This window comes from Parasteatoda tepidariorum, chromosome 4 (assembly GCF_043381705.1).
Source record: "Parasteatoda tepidariorum isolate YZ-2023 chromosome 4, CAS_Ptep_4.0, whole genome shotgun sequence".
Taxonomy (NCBI): Eukaryota; Metazoa; Arthropoda; class Arachnida; order Araneae; family Theridiidae; genus Parasteatoda; species Parasteatoda tepidariorum.
Window position 1 is genome coordinate 55,124,248 of NC_092207.1, and position 17,907 is coordinate 55,142,154.

The 17,907-nt window shown below is 28.8% G+C and overlaps 1 protein-coding gene across 1 annotated transcript in view; it reads right to left on the minus strand.

Annotated features, from left to right (window-relative positions):
- The window catches only part of LOC107444744 (transcription factor SOX-8), a 70,632-nt gene that overhangs the window by 3,931 nt on the left and 48,794 nt on the right, over window positions 1–17,907 (minus strand). Inside the window, exon 2 of the mRNA XM_016058966.3 lies at window positions 3,694–4,091. Within this exon, the coding sequence (XP_015914452.1) occupies window positions 3,694–4,091 (398 nt within the window). The remainder of the gene's footprint in view (window positions 1–3,693; window positions 4,092–17,907) is intronic.

Below are 17,907 nucleotides of genomic sequence, written 5' to 3' on the forward strand. Positions count from 1 at the left end.
TTTTTTTTTTTTTTTTTTTTTTTTTTTTTTTTTTTTTTTTTTTTTTTTTTTAATTTCATATTTGTAAATAAAATATTCTGCTGCCTACTAAGGTTATTTTACACTATAGCCAAACAATCTAATTATTTCAATTTATCAGCAATTAAAGGCTACTGTTGCTTAAGTGCTCAGACTATTTTACAGAATGGTTCTTTGTCTTTTAAAACACCACACAACACTGTATTCATAAGTATGGAGAAAAAAATTCCATTGGGAAATTAATATTCATTTGGGAAGATTTCTCAATTGTGTGGAAAGACCCCACCCAACTGCACCGAAAACAGATCTTTCTGACTGGTTTGAGTCTTAGCTTGTCAACCCGGATTCACCAGGAAATTCGATTCCAATATTCGATCCTTGTTTTTTTAAGTCACCCTTCCTACTTGCTATCGTCTTTAGAGTTCTTATGACGTCGTGATGAGGAGACTTATCAAATAAAATCGCCGAACAATTAAGTTCTTGATCCGAAGATAGCGTCAAGAGCCACCTCTTGCAGAAAGTTGATATTCCTTGGCTCCACCCTAGGTGGGAAGACAGAGATTTCTTTTGTGCCATGTGCTTGACTATTTGACGAAAAATAAAATGACGTCTTTTTATAAACAATAGATCTTAAGACAAAAAAAAATAGATCAGGAGAAGTGATTAAATATCAATTTGACGAGCACTTTCAAATTTTTTTTTCGTTATATAGGAAAACAAATTAGGAACAAAAATGAATAATTAGCACTCTTTGCTTGAACTTTCTCAAGTTTGTCCTCCTCTCCTTGAAATAAAAATGCTGCAAGATCTTGCGCTTATTTACTAATTAAATGTAGAATAAAAATATTTTTATTTTGCAACAGTTTTCTGGATTACAACCATGTTAAACTGAACGGAATCAAACATAAGATTGCTGTTTCTCTATATGAGAGATTTTGCACCCTTCAACGTCCTGTTTACATCGTCCACCAGCTTAACTAGATCAACACAGCGCAACTTATCAGTAATCATATGATGCTTGCGCAATTTGGTTTAATTCAATTAAAGGTGAAATTTAACAGAAGAAATGGAAAATCTCTCTAATAGAGAGATAATAAAGAATAAAAATATTTTTCTTTTGCAACAGTTTTTTGGATTGCAATCGTGTTAAAGTGAACGGAATCAAACATACGATTGCAGTTTCTCTATATAAAGTATTTCGCACCCTTCAACGTCCTGTTAACATCTTCCTCCAGCTTAACTAGATCTACACAGCTACACTTATCAAGTAATCATATCATGCTTGCGCAATTTGGTTTAATTAAATTAAAGGTAAAAATTGACAGAAGAGATGGAAAATCTCTCTAATTGAAAGATTTTGCACACCTTACAGTACATGCGTTTAACTTTACACTGTTAAAAAATTTTGAAGCTTGTTAAATCGTACTGTCATACATATTTGCCGCAATGTGACGTGATGTTAAATTTAACCATATATTGTAATTTTTCAGTTTGATTGCTCGTTAATATGGTCTAATGTTGAATTGATTCTTCTGGTAGTGAATTGTCATCTTAAATACAAAAATTGCTCTTATGCAAATCCCAATAGGTTAAAAAGGAAGGAGGTTAACAAGGCTGAATAATTACTTGGAATATTGAGTAAAATCTTAATGAGCAAGAAATATAATTTCCTTTACATTTTTTTCCCTTTGAATCTTAATTAAGAATAATACGCACTGCAAATTTGCACCTTATTACAGTTCCAAGTACCAATATTACGGTTTAACATTGAACCAATTTTTCTGAGAATGTTTTAGCAATGTGGCAAGATTGTAGCAATTACTTGCCATTTAGAAACCGTGTTGGTCTATAGACATTAGAAATATTATTAGAGAAAGAACTAAATATATAAAATTGCATTAATAAAATTGTATTACTTAGAATTATATGCGCAAAAAAATACCGTAGTAACGTAGATTAGCAATACAATCACAATAATTTTAGGTTAATTATTAATATTTTTATGTTTTAAAAATTTATAAGCATTATTCATAAGACTTCAAACTTTATTTACAGAACGATTAATAAAAACTTTACTCATAAACCTTATCCTCAGAAGCTAAAGTATAAGATTCATAAATAAGAATGATAATTTTATTTGAAGTTTGAGTAATTGCGGCTTAATGCTTGTCTGTTTTTTATTGAGATTTTTTGAGGTAATTTCTGTAATTCACTTTTGATAGTCGATTGCAGAATTTCAAATCTAGAGACAAATGTGGATCTTATAAAATATTATATACAGTTCAATAACTCAACGATTTAACTATGTAATTTAACGTTTGTGCAGTCCTTAGGCTACATGAAGATTCTAAATAATAAGAAATACAAGTTATATTGATTCTGGAAAGATAAATATATTATGTTATGTACTGAATTATTTAAAATTAACTAAAAACTCCAGTAAGTGGAACATAAAAAAACAAAGAAAAATGCTCGTTAAATTTTAGAAATATCATCTCAAGTAATGTTGCATAATTTCGTTAACAATATCACTGTAGCAAGGATAATATTGTTTATGTAACTATTATAGGATTGCATAACATTGCATCCAAATTTCGATAAGATTCGTTGCTCTAACGATCGACCCTTAACAGTGGTATTTATCACAGTGGTCGGAATTAATTTTTGTTGTCCTGACATAAGGTAATGATGAGGGGAAAAAAATTCTTTTTTTTCTTCTAAAGAAAGGAAAAAGCTAATACAGTTAAACATAATTTGTAATATATTATATTTAATTATACATGTTCCTAAAGCCTATCGTCATAAGCGAACAGCACTGTTCAATACTACATGATATTATGATTCGCTTAAGCGGTGGCTAAAAGCAGACATGCAAGCAGATTTGATAAGAAAATATATAGTGGCTGATAGTAGACAAGCAACCACTAAAGCGAATATTTCTCTCTATTACACATATAAAATCTCTAAAATTTAAAATACAAGAAAATTATTCAGAGGCGTTACAAAACTATTGGTTTTATCTGTAAAGGGTGACTATAGATATAAAGATATCCCCTATATTAGTCCCTGAGGGTGACATAACTTGCAAAAGCAAACAACTTTCAGAGTACAATGTGGGGGGCGCAAAGCAAGGGGCTAACTATAAGAGAAGTGGGTGAAACGTCACCTTCCGCAGAACCCCTCATTCAGCTGCTATTTGACTAGGAATAGAGTACAAAGAAGACTGATATGCACTTATATGCGGGGTAGCTGAACTTGTAGTATTTAACTATGAGCGATTCCAATGCATGTTTTAGCAAGACCGATCGAATTAACTTCAAAGAGCAAGCATTGGAAGAAATGCCTGGAATCTCTCAACGTCTGAATGGTTCAGCTAATAGTCACTCCTGTATTGTTCAGCAAGTGATCTCTCATTTGACAACTAGTGGTCTCTCATGTTATAGCAGATGGTCTCTTATTCAATTTGTTGTAGAGATTTCAACAATTAAGATTTTTTTAAAATTCGTTATTATTAATCGTTGATGCAATCTCCATTTTCATGAGGGTCAAGGTGTGGTTCACTATTTGTTTTCCGACCCCACGTTGTAAAGGGAAAGTTGTTTATTTTAGCAAGTTTGCATTTGTGACCATTAGTTTCGTAACATCCCGAATAATATATAGTTCCTTCCTTTTTACCTCTATTAGTGAGTTCTGATATGCTATGGCCTACGTGTTGCGACGGGTGATCTTCTCTAAGATGGTGCTGTGTAGAATATCTAGAGCCAGCCGCCCCAGCTTGCAGGGGCGTCGTTGGTGGGGTGGGAGGAGAGCCGGAAGTTCGACTGGAACCGTGCAGGGCTGAAGAATAGTACTTGGAGGATTCGTGCAGGGGCTCCGGCTGGCAGGGCTCCGGTGCTGTAGCAGTTAGGTGGTCAACGGAAGAAGACTTTTCCTGTGATATGAAAGTTGAGGAACTCTTTGGTGGTTTTCTGCGTCTGGGTTGATACTTGTAGTCGGGGTAATCTTTTTTGTGTTTGCACCTTAGCCTCTCAGCTTCTTCGATGAAAGGCTTTTTTTCGTCATCGCCCAAAACCCTGAAATAGGAAGAGAAAAAAATTGTATGAGTATATGGAGTGAAGAATTCTTTCCATAGAACCATGTTAAATACAATTAATTCGAACCCTGACTTACAAGTGAGATTATTGTTATTAGAGTAGAGCATTATTATGTATTCCTTAAAGATATGTGTGACAAACGATTGGCCGAAAAGACCTGTCATTATGGGGAGGTTGCAGGTTCTTTGTGACATCTTATACATCTTTTGACATCTTTTGTGTAAATTAAATTTTAAGTTTACATGCTGAAAATAGGAAATGAGGAGTATGTCTTGCCTTAATTTTTTGTCGACGGATGTTGGGAGAAATGTAAAAATTCCTTACACTCATTTAAATTGAATGATAACAATCGCCTACCTAATATGCTACCAAAAAAGAAGCTTTTAAAGATTGTTATTTTTTGTCAAATGAGTTCAGAACATTCTCCCACTCCGAAAACAGTCCTTAACGGTGGTTAAAATCCCTTTTCTGAGACCAAAATGTCTGCGATAGCTCCTAGCAAGACACAACTTTGTTCTTAAAAAATGTCGATAACAGCGTTTTTCATTTCACATTTGTTTACGCCGCAGTTGCCAGATGCAACTTTACAAAAATTCTAGCTGCAATAAAACTTAAGTGCTATTTAGAAACAAGTAACAGCAAGCAAAAATTGTGTATTAACTTAATACCTTCGCCCATTGGGAGGAATCCACTAGACAAAATCGATGATATATAATTATATAGTTAAATAAAATCAATATCAGATCCTTACCGGGAAATCTTAACTTTTTTCAAAAATAACCCTAAAACCTTTCTTTCCTTAAGCTCTTCTAATTAAATTAATTATCTAATCATTACGAACACTTAGACCAATAACTTCTGCAGAAAAAAAAACGGTAAAAACTTTCGAATGCATCGAATAAAAAAAAACATAGGTTTATTCGTTCCACGTCAGTGTAATTATTACAAAAAATTATCGTTTTATGTAAAATTCGTTATATTGCATATAACTCTAATAAAGTGATTTAAGGAAGCAGTGGATCACGTAAAATGCGTATATAAGACGTAAAAATTCATTATTTGAATTACTTTTTGAAAAAAATGCCATTCCTAAATGCATACATAACACTTAAAAATTGGTTTATTAAAATATATATTGCTATTTATTCACACGATAAGAATAATATTACGCTTGCAAATGTCTTTAAAACAAACAATCTCTTTATCATCAAACAAGTAGATTTGCAAATTTCCCCCTAAATGTAAATGAACCTTGTTTTGATGATCCCGCAGTCGTGAAAAATATCACTTTCTCCAAACAATTTTTAATGAGAGCCTATTATTAATTTTATTACAGGATCTCCAAGACTAGTTTTGAATGCGACCACGGGGAACATAAAAATCGTGAAAGACTGAAATAAAGTTTTTTTTTTAACCATATCTCATTGATTTAAAATAAGCATCACAAATACACAGACATAGTTTTTGGTATTAAAGTAGATAGTAGTTACAAGTGTTCATAATTTTATTTCTTGGAACATTTATAATTGGAAAGGTTGGATGATCGAAAGAATGGAACATTAGGATTTAAAATATAACTGTTTCGAGAATTTATTTGTAAATAACACGCAAAAAGAAACTAAACTGATTATTTTTTTATAATTATCTACATAAATTTTGGTTTTAAAAGTTTGCCCAACCTGATTCTTTTAAATTATTTCTCTCTAAATAAGAACTTTCACGTGACCTATTTTATGAAGAAAATAAAAACTTGAGAATTAATTATAACAAAACGACTCTGAAATTATTCCATTTAAATCTTATATTTTTTTTCGTTGCCATTTTTAATGTATTGAAAAAATAAAAACTATCAGGATCCACTTACCCTATCTGCCGTAATTGCTTTTCATTTAACATTGTTTGCTTTTTCCTTAAATGTTAATATTTTCCACAAAAAGCACAGAACATTTTGTTTTAAAATCATACGATTACAGTAGCTTTATGTACACTTTAAAAAAAACTCGGCAAATGTTTAACTGATACTTAGTGCAAAGTTTCGAATTGCGCCATAGTTAGGTTAAATGAAAAATTGTTTTATTTAAGTTGCACCATAAATTGTTAAATATGATCGAGAAGTACCTTCATGGTGCAATTGATTGCACTGAAATTTCGTACTATGTGGAACACAAGCTTTAACTGTGAAAGATAACTTATTTTTTAACTGTTGACTACTGGTCGATTTTGTTGTTGAAGCTTGCTATCATCTTATTCGTGTTAACCTAAAGAATACGGTTTGTATGACTCAATGAGAAGAAATAAATGAGAAATAATTTTATACCAATCAAACAGAGAACGATATACCAGTCACTAGACACCAATTATACCATTACTTTTATTACATTTCATTTTATTAAATGTTTTTTTACATTATATACTTTTATCTGGTAACATGTACTCTCTCTCTCCTTTGTTTTTATTTATTTATTTAATTTTCTATTTTTGATAGACATCTACTCGATCGCGAGCTTATAAAATAAAGAGAAATTGTGAAAGAAAATTTTTCCACAACAATGGAAAAATAGTCAATATTTAGAGCAAAAAAAGCAGAAAAAATCACGAAAAAGCGTTAAGAGTTACAATAACTTTCGAACAAACTGAAATTTCGAAACAAAATTATCTTGAAGTTCACGTTAAGAAGAACTCGTTTTGCACGTCAAATTTTAACTCCATAATTTTATTTCAGCTGGATGCAGACCGAATAATTGTTGTATTTTCACCTTCAATTTTAACAATTAATAATTCACCAACTAAAATATTAATATAGCTGAAATGAAATAGTAAGAAATTTTTCTTATTTCATCGTACCCCCTGTTCTTTTTTCTATAGGCTCTCGTAATTTCAAATTCGTAGGTCTTATGGTGTTTTCGTAGCAAAACAAAACGCAACATTAAGTTGAACAACCAAAACAGCGACAATCGGCCCTAACTATTTTTTAACATCGAGAGATTTAACTTTGAGAGATTTTTTAACATTGATTGGTTAATTTTTAATTTAAACAACCTCATATGCACTATCAGAAATATAACTCCCATTTTTGACGAATCAGCAATTCTTGAGTTGTATTTCGTTATCCTTGATCATTATTTCGTATTATCGTCCCAAAATGCAAAATCTCAAACGATTGACAAATTTTCTTCCTTGTCTCAGTGCATTATTTAACAATTTCATCTGATTTTAAATCTGTTTGGATTGTATAAAAGAATGTAAGACGGATTATTGCACTTATTTTTCATCTAGGTTTCCTGGATTCGATTCCAGGTAACAATTGAGAACTCTCTTGTTCATACTCCTTTTATTTATGATGTGTAGCCGAATCAACTGTGGTAATCGATATGCAGCATTAAACTTTATATATTTGGCAAATTTGCATCCTCAAACATATCATAACAATAATTTGCAAAATTTGATAATGCTCTTTCGGAGCATTTCACAGAAAATGCTTTAGTCAAAAACGTGAATTTTGAAATGGTGAGTTTAAATTTCATAATTTCTTCTTTTCAAATCCCTTACTTTCAAAAATCCCTTACTTTAGTTCCCTTACTTTCAAAACAGATGAGAACATTAAAGCTACTACCTTAAAAAAAAAAAAATAAAGTGAAATAAAAATAAAATATAGGTTGCGTACAGCTAAACATTAGATTATAGCAATCTTATAAATATTCCCCACAAATTGATTTATAAAACAACACTAATTCTTTATTGTCAACTCAAAAGTTACTTTTACCCAATATTAAATAAACAAATTTAGTAATTAATATTTTGTTCAAAAGAAAAGTTATTTAATATTCAATTTTCTTGCAAATTGCAAGTTATAGACGTGAAAAAATTCTCTCATCTTAGTATTACTACGATCTTAAAAGCGTTTAAATATCTTATTTTACGTCTCTTTTAACGCAATTTTCTTTCATATAGCTTATTTGATTTATTGTACTTGATTTATTTTATTTTAAAACAATTTTTCATGAGCAAACAATTTCTACTTTTCTGCAAAATAACATGTTTTAAAATTCCTTTTCTCACCTTATTGGAAATATTAGATGATTTTTTTTTTTCATATTTCACAGTAAGAAAACTTCATATTTCACAGTAAAAAAATTAGTCTCTTTATAGCATTTCCGATATTTCTTTGTGTTACATTTTTATAACCATGATAAAAAAAATTTACAAACGGAAAAACAATTTCCTCATTATTAAATTAAACGATTTCTTTTTCTTTCCTAAAAAGGATCCTTTTTAAACATAACTTTCTCATCTTCTCACTCATTGTCACTACACTGTAAAAACCATCACGGAAAAAAATGGTTAAATAACAATTTGTTTAATTGTCATTTTATCCTATTCGACCAAAAAACACAAATAACCATTAAAAATGCTATTCCAACAGTTAACTGTGAGAAAAATCGTTTATTGACTGTTTACACCTGATACGGATAAAGCAACTAAACACACAGCCAATGAAAATCAAACACGCGTTCTTCAAAAGCTGAAAGCTAAACAGTGTAATAAGGATTACGAATTCATATTTTTATTTTCTATTATAAGATGCCTAACACAACAGCAATTGCCTAATAATCTTAGTGATTGTGTGGTGAATATCTTATGAAGTCTTGCTCCTTGCATGTGTGCACATACTTTATCAGAAAAGGCTAATCTGTTATTTTTATGACCGGCTGAGCGGTGGTTTGAATTTCAGCGTTGAAATTTCCATTCTCCATATTTACTCTATTCTTTAAGTACATGAGGATTTTCCTGTGTCTTGCACTCCTCTGTTGGTGACCCTGGACTGGTGAAATACGAAACTCTCATTAACTCACTGATAGCAATATCGCAGAACTTCGTAACACAATAGAGCCTAGTATTCCCTATCTCTAACGATATATGTCCCAACTAGATAAAATAATTAAGCCACATTCCATGGTTCACTTAACAAGACACATCTCAACCACAACATAACCTTAGTGTTCANAATTTCAAAGCAATCGGATGATTGCTTCTTGGTGCGTCGATTTTTTTGTTATAGAGTGTATGTATATAATTCGTATATTATCCTTTTGATTTTAAGCACAAAGAAAACAATTCTGGTAAAATTACCGTACTGTATGGTCATGACGTTTCTGGTTAACAAAATTGAAATATACGGTATTTAAACCTTTATTTTTGTTATTTTTCTTTCATATGGTAATAGCTTACAGAAAATTCTGGTTTTCAAAATTATAATTCGCATTACCACACATTTATTAAAAAATGCAGAATTGAAAGATAAACTTAACCGAATAAATCGTTTTTATGCCATGTTCTAAGACAATATATTAAAATTACTAAATTTAACCACATTTACCTGATTTTATCACGTGTTATGAAAGCATATTTTATTGTTAATTTCATCAAAGCACTTCTGTTTACCGTTTTCTTTTTGGTGTTCTCATAGAGACAGACACAAGGTAAATTTTACCGTATTCTTGTAGTTTTTATTATATTTTTTCTAATTTTCTCAGTGAAAGATTATATAAATGGTAAACTCTTAATATCGATATCAATATCGATAATAGAAATATCTCTAAAATCAAGCAATCAAAATATGAAAAAATTAATCAGAATCAAGAAATTGTAATCAAGGAATTAAAAGATACCGAGAAACAGAAATTAAAGAATTGCTCCAAAACGACAAGAAATTAATTGATTTAGACGAATAAAAATAGTTAATTCCAAAGTTTAAATCGTGACTATCTATCTCAGCCACTTAAACCAAACGATTACTAGCAAAAGGTGTTGAAAAAAGTATTATCAAGTTTCGAGAAATGTTTAGTTTTAACCCTATCATTAAACTTACACTTCCGTTCGCAAAAAAACACAGAACCTCTTCTGTTTTGTTAGTAATAAAATAATCCTTCGTACTAAAAGCAACTTCACAGCTCCCATTTTGACAGATGTCACGGAAAACAATTAGTTTCCAAAAAAGAAGGTCTGGATAGCCAAATGGTAATATCACGCCTAGCCGATTAGGAACTCCCTTTAACTGCAACCGTGCAGTCATATATTCTTTTCACTTTACCAACCACATTGTTTTGTAAAAGTAAAAAGAAGTATTTATTGGGCCAGCAATTTTCTTAAAACGCGTGTTTAGAGGGCAGGCCGCTCTTTCTTGGAGGTATTTTCTTAATATACGTCGTTTAATATCCGGCAATTGTTAGATGAATCGTAAAATGTAATTATTCAATTATTTCGAATAATAGAATTTGTTCCCTGGATATGTAGAAAGAATCTAGAGCTTCTGAAAATCGTGAACGATAATTGATCCTTTAATTAAATCAATGTTTAGGTTTAAATACTTGAATAGCCTTCTAGGGCTGTAAAAACATGGTTTGTTTAAGTCATTTAAGGCTGTACAAGCCAATGATAATTGCCTCATCCTCTTGGGTGTTCGGTAATGATGACTGGGAATCACCTGAAATGCATGAATTCTAAAATAATAATAATATTACCCTTTAGGTTTGTTTTCCCTCATCGCTGAAATCTAAACAATTTTAACATTTTCGTATTTTCTATCAGAAATATGTCCAAATTTAATTCTACTTGCAAACTATTGCCATACAAAGTAGTATACCGATTGGAATTAAATATCCGTTTAAATAAACAGAAAAAGGTAGCCTTGAAACACTTTATAATCGCAAATCGTACCTAAATTGAATTAAAATGATCGTAGAAATTACCTTTAATCACTGCAAAATAAATAAAATGTTGCATAAAATTTTTTAAATCATCGAGAAAGGGCTTTTATATATATATAATAAATATTTATATGAAGGAATATTCCAGGAATATATTCCAGGAATATATTATTTATTGCCATAAATAATATATTCCTGGAACATAATTTATTCCAGTGTATCAAAATAGGATGAAATAAACCATTTATTATCTTCAAAATCTATTGTTAAAAATTTTTGATTACAGTATTCCATGCTTTAAATTTTCTCTATTTTTCAAATTATTTTCACAAACAAATGTTATATATTAATCAGTTAAATAGATAAAAAAAAAAGTCAGTACGTAAATTCAACAAACAAATAATTTTTGGGCGTAAGTAATTTTATATTATAGGTGACAAACTGATGTCGTCGAATAACAGAAAAGGAAAAAAATGAAAATTAAAATTAAAAATGAAAACTATCAACGACAGTATTTGGAATGCAATTTTTAGTTGTTATAAATTTATTTCAGTCAAAAATAGAGTTCATGCGTTACTAATATTTTGTCAAAACACTTTAAAGATCCTTCATATACTACAATTTATATTTTCTTAGTTGCACACATTCTTAATTGAAAATTAATGACACTTAATTTGGAATATATAAGCACTTGTGTAATAAATTTAAATTGAAATAAAAATTATAAGGACCTAAAAATAAATTTATCTAACTTGAAATACTTATTTTGTTAATTGCGAAAGCATCAAGTCAAATGTGTTAATCTCAAAATACTAAAAGTTTAAAATTTTAGTCTCAGGATGCTAAAAATCGAATATTTTGATCTCATAATAAAAGTCTGCTCCAAAAAATAAATTTAAGACTGGTATTCCGTAATTTGATCCTGAAAAACAAGAAAACTTAATTCTCACATTTTCTATAGCAGGAGTAAAAAACTTTCCCATTTTGCACGATTTAAAGACATTCCCAGAGTTTTTAATGCTAGGAATAGTTAATTTTTGTTAAGCACGAAAGATGTGAATCTAATGAAGATGTGTACTACATTACGAAAAATAAGTAATATTTTAAATTTAAAAAATGTAACTTGTTTAAACAAACGAAACTATTTAGAGAAATTATACATAATTTTTAATGGGATATATTAAAAGCAAAATACTGAACTGATTAAGAGTTTATTTTTTAATTACAAAAATTATTCATTTAATTTTTTTTATTAGTTTCAAGTGTGTTTATATATATATATATATATATATATACACTAATAAAATAAACNTATATATATATATATATATATATATATATATATATATATATATATATATATATATATATATATATATATATATATATATATATATATATATATATATATATATATATATATATATATATATATATATATATATATATATATATTTACTTATTCATTTAGTTTGAAAAATCTGAGTAAATAAAGCATAGTTAAACTGAAAATATTGCTTGTGCATCAATTTAAAACTCTTAACCTATTATCGTAGCTTTAAATAACTTACCTCACTTTATCTTATTTATAATCCATTTTAATTTAACAGTTTAGTTCATCCTCATGTTTTGGGACTGTTATTGATAGGGACAAAGTGTACAGTCACATTGGAGGAAGAAAGATGAGGATGAAGAACAAGAAAGATAAAAAGAGGCAGAAACCGAAATTCCGCTTGATTGATTGATGCTCAAGACGTTGACTCATCAACAGACGAAAAGCAAAGACTATGATTGATTTACTTTTCAACTTTGTTCTTATTCGTATACTATTCAGCGATGTGATTTGCACCCTTAAAGTTTTTGATAAATAAACATACGTTGGTATAGTTAAAGTATTAAAAAAAAAATGTGACTTACTTTAAAAAATGCAATTTATATGCTATAGTAGATTTAAAAATAAAATTATTAATTAACAATTAAATGTGCAATATAGATAAGATGGTAGAGTTAAAAATTAACAAAAAATATTAATTTACAATCAAATATGTAATATGCATAAGATGGTAGAGTTAAATTTTAAAAAAATATTAACTTTCACTCAAATATGCAATGTACGTAAGATGGTAGTTAAACAAAATATTCACTAATAATGTTATAACTGTTAAACATAACATTTATTCGTTTCGTTTCTTTCCTGACTCTTTCTTTACACCCATTTTATAATAAGACTATTAAATTTTTCCTTAAAATTTTTTATTTTTTAATGGCAAATAATTTATTTCTTTAATCAATTATGCTAAATAATATGTAGAATTGATATAACTACATGAAAAATTTACATTACAATTAAATGAAAAAGTCTGCAATTCCATTGATAGTCAACAGTCAGCGGGTCGAGTGACAAACTTTATTTAATTAATTTAATTTTCAAAACATTATAGGTCTTAAAAATTAAGAATCAAAGACAAATAAATGAAACGAGAAATTTGTTATTAATTACTAAAAATATTTTTTAAAAAATATTGAAAAATATCATGTAATGTAAACAATGAAATGAGTTCCGATCAACGAATTGTTAACAAAAATTAGTGATATGAAAATATGTTAATTCAATAGAATAAATATCAAGTTAAAGTATATTCACGAGACGTTTTTGTTGTTATTTTAAGACGTAAGAAAAAAGAATTATAACACAGCTAAATAACTATATTTTCTCTTACCTTATTACTTTAATTTATAATGAAAAATCAATTTGATAATTATAAAAATTATATTTTAAAATGATTTATTTACTTTTTTTCTAAGTTTCAACTACCAATAAATTTAAAGTTGATACAGAAAGACTTTTTTCAACAGGTCAAAACATAAGAAAAAATTCCAAATCATTTACTTCGTTTTCGATCACTAAAAATTAAATAATTATTTTTAAAATTGTTGTTATTTTAGCATTTCGAAGGTAGATTTCCAAAAATGAAAAAATCAATAATTAGTTTTAAAAAAACAAGTTCGTGCACCTAAAGAGCACATGATATTTATTTATTTACTTATTTAGAAGAACGCTTAAATCAAGCTACATACATGAGTATATTACCAAAAACTAGTATATGTTGTGGTTCGTTTTTAATATTTTTTTTTCATGTATTTTTCTCTTTTATATACCTAAAAGTAGTATACGGCTCTTTTCTCCCCACAAAGGTGACTTGAAATTCAACAATTTAGGTATACCCAATACTTTTTTGCAATTTTTGATTTGGTCATTTTTGCTAGTATATCCCTTATACCCTAAGGATGGTTAAGTTTATGGATGGTTAAGTTAAGCGCAGATGATCCTAGCGGTTAAATTTCGTAATAAGATTTCCGGATTATTACTTCCAATTTATTTGTAAATCTAGGCTTAAAAAATACGCCATCACATATTGTTATTATACTAGTACTGTTTACAATGTCACTTGTGCTATTTATAATCGAATTTTTTATACCATTAAACCCTTACACCAAGAGATTAATTTCCCTCAATCGATTTATGGTTTACAACTTTTTGTAATTCATAAAGTACAGAAAAATCTTATGAATGGTAATACTAGCTTTTAATTTAAATACAATCTCAATAATAAAACTTTCGTGAATATCAAGTTTGTTCTGTTTACAAACCGTCTCGAAAACATTGCATAAGCGGAGGAATACATCGTAAGTTTTCAGAATTCCGTTATGGTTTTAGAATCTTTATATTGTTTATAACTAGTTAACTATACACATTGAGAAAAAAAGTATGATCAAAACTACCGGAATTCAGTACAATTTACTGGATTTCTGGCTCTGGGGGAACGCCAAAAAAGCTCAGTAATTTTTTCCAAAACGCTTTGGTAATGGTTTTGGTAGAATTATTAACGATAAATACGGTTTCGTAATGCGGTATAAAATTCGGTAAATATGATAAAATTTGGTAGTTTTATCATGATGCTTTGGATCATTTTCATAAAAATTATTTATTCGGTTAAATTTACTTTTCAGTTTTGTATTTTCAACTAAATGTGTGATAATAAGAACAGCAATTTTGAAAACAAGAATTTCAGGTAAACCGTTACCATATGAAAGCAAAAATTACCAGATAAATGGTTTAGATATCGTATATATTCAATTTTATTACCAGAATTAGGGTTTTATTTTACCAGAATTAACACACAATACCATGCAAAGCGTTAACTTTATCTGAGTTTTTTATTTTTTTCGTGCATAATTATGAACAAGGATTGTACAACTTATATGTCTATAGATCCGTATGGTGAAATCAAAGTATGCATTTTTTAATAGGAAACGGGAAAAAATCGAAATAAAAAAAAGAAAAATATGATCTGGCATTTTAATTCATTTACCACGGTTTTTCCAGAGGAAAAGTTTTCTGTAAAACTATACCAAATCGCATAGAGGAAAAAAAATCCCTTTTTTTCTCCGTTAATCACGTTTTCCACAGAATTTCATACACCGTTTCAAATATCACGTTTAACCCCAACAGATTTTTCCCTTTTTTCTTTTCGAGATATATATATAAAAAAACTCACAATTTTACCCTTTTCTTCAGTATCACATATCGAAATGTAGGTGTTAAACGTGAGCTAATCTTTTCTTGAGAAAGTGAAGTATCTTAAAAGAGTCTATCCTCCTCTGAAATGTCAACACTAGTGGAGGGAAAAATCACACCAAACGCTGATGCGAATATTATCTTGAAGGATGTTATCGAATCTGAGCGTTTGTAAGGTTTTTCGCTGGAAGGGAATGCCTATTTTTTGTTCGTAATCTTTATGACATCTAAATTTTTTTTTTATTTATTTATTATTTTCTTTGCACCTGCCTGCTGCGAGGATAACTCTATTCCGGGCAAAGATCCATGTTGCGTTGAAGGAAGTTATTATCTATAAGTTTAAACCATTTCCTTTTTATTACTCGTACACTCTAAAGAAAAAAAACGGTTCACTGTTTATTCATGCTATCAATACCTTGAACCATTGTACGGTGCAAAATTGTTGCAACCTAAAAAAGGTGGCAAATTGTACCATTTTTTATCGTGTAATCAAGTAAGGCAATAATATCTTTCTCCTAAGTACTGTATTAACACGCTGAATGCCACCCTAATTTTACATGGTTTGCCCGTCTGGACACACCGTAAATAACTACAAACTAAATTTGCAAATATAAGACAGATTTTGCTAGTTTTTTAAAAAGTTTAGCATGACATATCTGACAAAAGTGGTGAATTATATAACCCTACGAATTGTTTAGAAATAGTGGTGGATAAAAATCTATTAAATTGAATTTATTAAACTAAGAATCACAATTAATAAACTACCACTTGAAAATATTTATTAGCTGTCCGGGGCAAGTAGGCATCTCTGTGTTTATAAATAAAACTGTTTTTGTTGTGTACTATATCGCATTAATTTCTTCAAACCATTTTTGCAACGATAATAATCTTTAAAAAAAAATAAAAAATTTTCCTCGAATTATGTGTTTCTAATAATCTTGACTTCGCCGGTCTCCGGTGACCCCCGTGGAATTCAACATGTTAAGAATGCATCAAATTTGAGCGCTATTGCAAGTCAAGATGATTCCAAAATGTCTAACAATGTTCATACTTTGAATAGAGAATAACGCAACACTTATGATATCAGGAAAAAAATAATTTTATACATTTTAGGTGGTTGTTAATTCAGTCTTTGAATTTCAGAACTTAGCAAAACGAATTAATCGTCACCAAAACGAAAAACAATCCTTCGGCATTCTGTGGTAGAAATCGAAACGTAGCCTTACCACGTAAACTTATTTCAACGAGTGTTTCTGGTTCAGCTTTTCATTAAGTCTTTATTGATTTCAACCAATTTTAATACATTAGTAATCATTAATTCCTTTTAACATTAAGTTTGACAATATTTTAATGATTTTTCATTTATTGTCTGCCTTTATAAATTTTAAGATTTATTATAATAAATAAAGGCGTAAAAGAACTCTAAAAATGTTTCCAATGGAAATCAATGCATAATAATTAAAGACTTAGAACAATATAGTAATAAGACACCTTTTTTTCATTTATTTCTGTTTTCAGATAAGTATTTTATAACTTTACGGATTGGTTCGATAAAAGCTCAATACGGAAAAGCAATTTATTCTACATGAAAATCGTAATTTTTTGAAAGTTAAACCACTTTCCTTAACAAATTGAAAATAAAGCTTATCATTACATATTACCCCTAGTCCTTAAACTATAAAAAGATTTTGAAAGACAGTTTAATTAAAAAAACAAATTTTTGTTGTTATCAAACACACTAATGTGATAAAGATTATATAGTTTCATAATTGTAATTATTTCATCATCGTTCGAAAAATAAGTTTAAAATATTGAAATTTAAGCTAAGTTTTTCATTAAATAGTACATCATATTAAATTTTATTCACCGAATTAGAGAAAATGTTGTATAACTTTTTAAGCTATGTGTGAACAAATTTCAAACAGATTTTCTTTTACAGCTAGCACTCTTTTTGTCAAAAAAGTTTTCGATAATCCTTTTATTTTTTCTTGCTATTGAATAAACAAAATAAGAATATTAAAAATAAATATATTCGGAGAAATATGTAATTTATAAGGTTTTTCAAATTCTTATTTATTTATTTTTTGTCTCTTTTTGTTTTATACGATTGATTCAAATGAGGAGACAATTAGTTGAAAATTTTATTGTCAATCTTTCGATAATAATGAAAGGTTATTTGAAAATAATTATGCATATAGATATAAAAAAAATCAAATAAATTCACGCCTCTGCTCTATTTTTACGTTTAGCAAAGTTGAAAAATTCACTCTATAAATTTTGTTATATCATATCAAGGCCTTTAAACACATAATCACGAAATTTTACTGCATTTACCAAAAGAGTTTTCGCGCAATTGATGTGGAATTTGGCTATAAAGATTCAAGATGTATCTTACCACTGGTTTGTAATCAATCAAAACTACTGAATCAGCCATGACTGTCAAACAATTTAAGTAATTTTTCACCGACTCCCGACTCATTAAGGTTTATCTAGAGGAAGATCTTCAAAA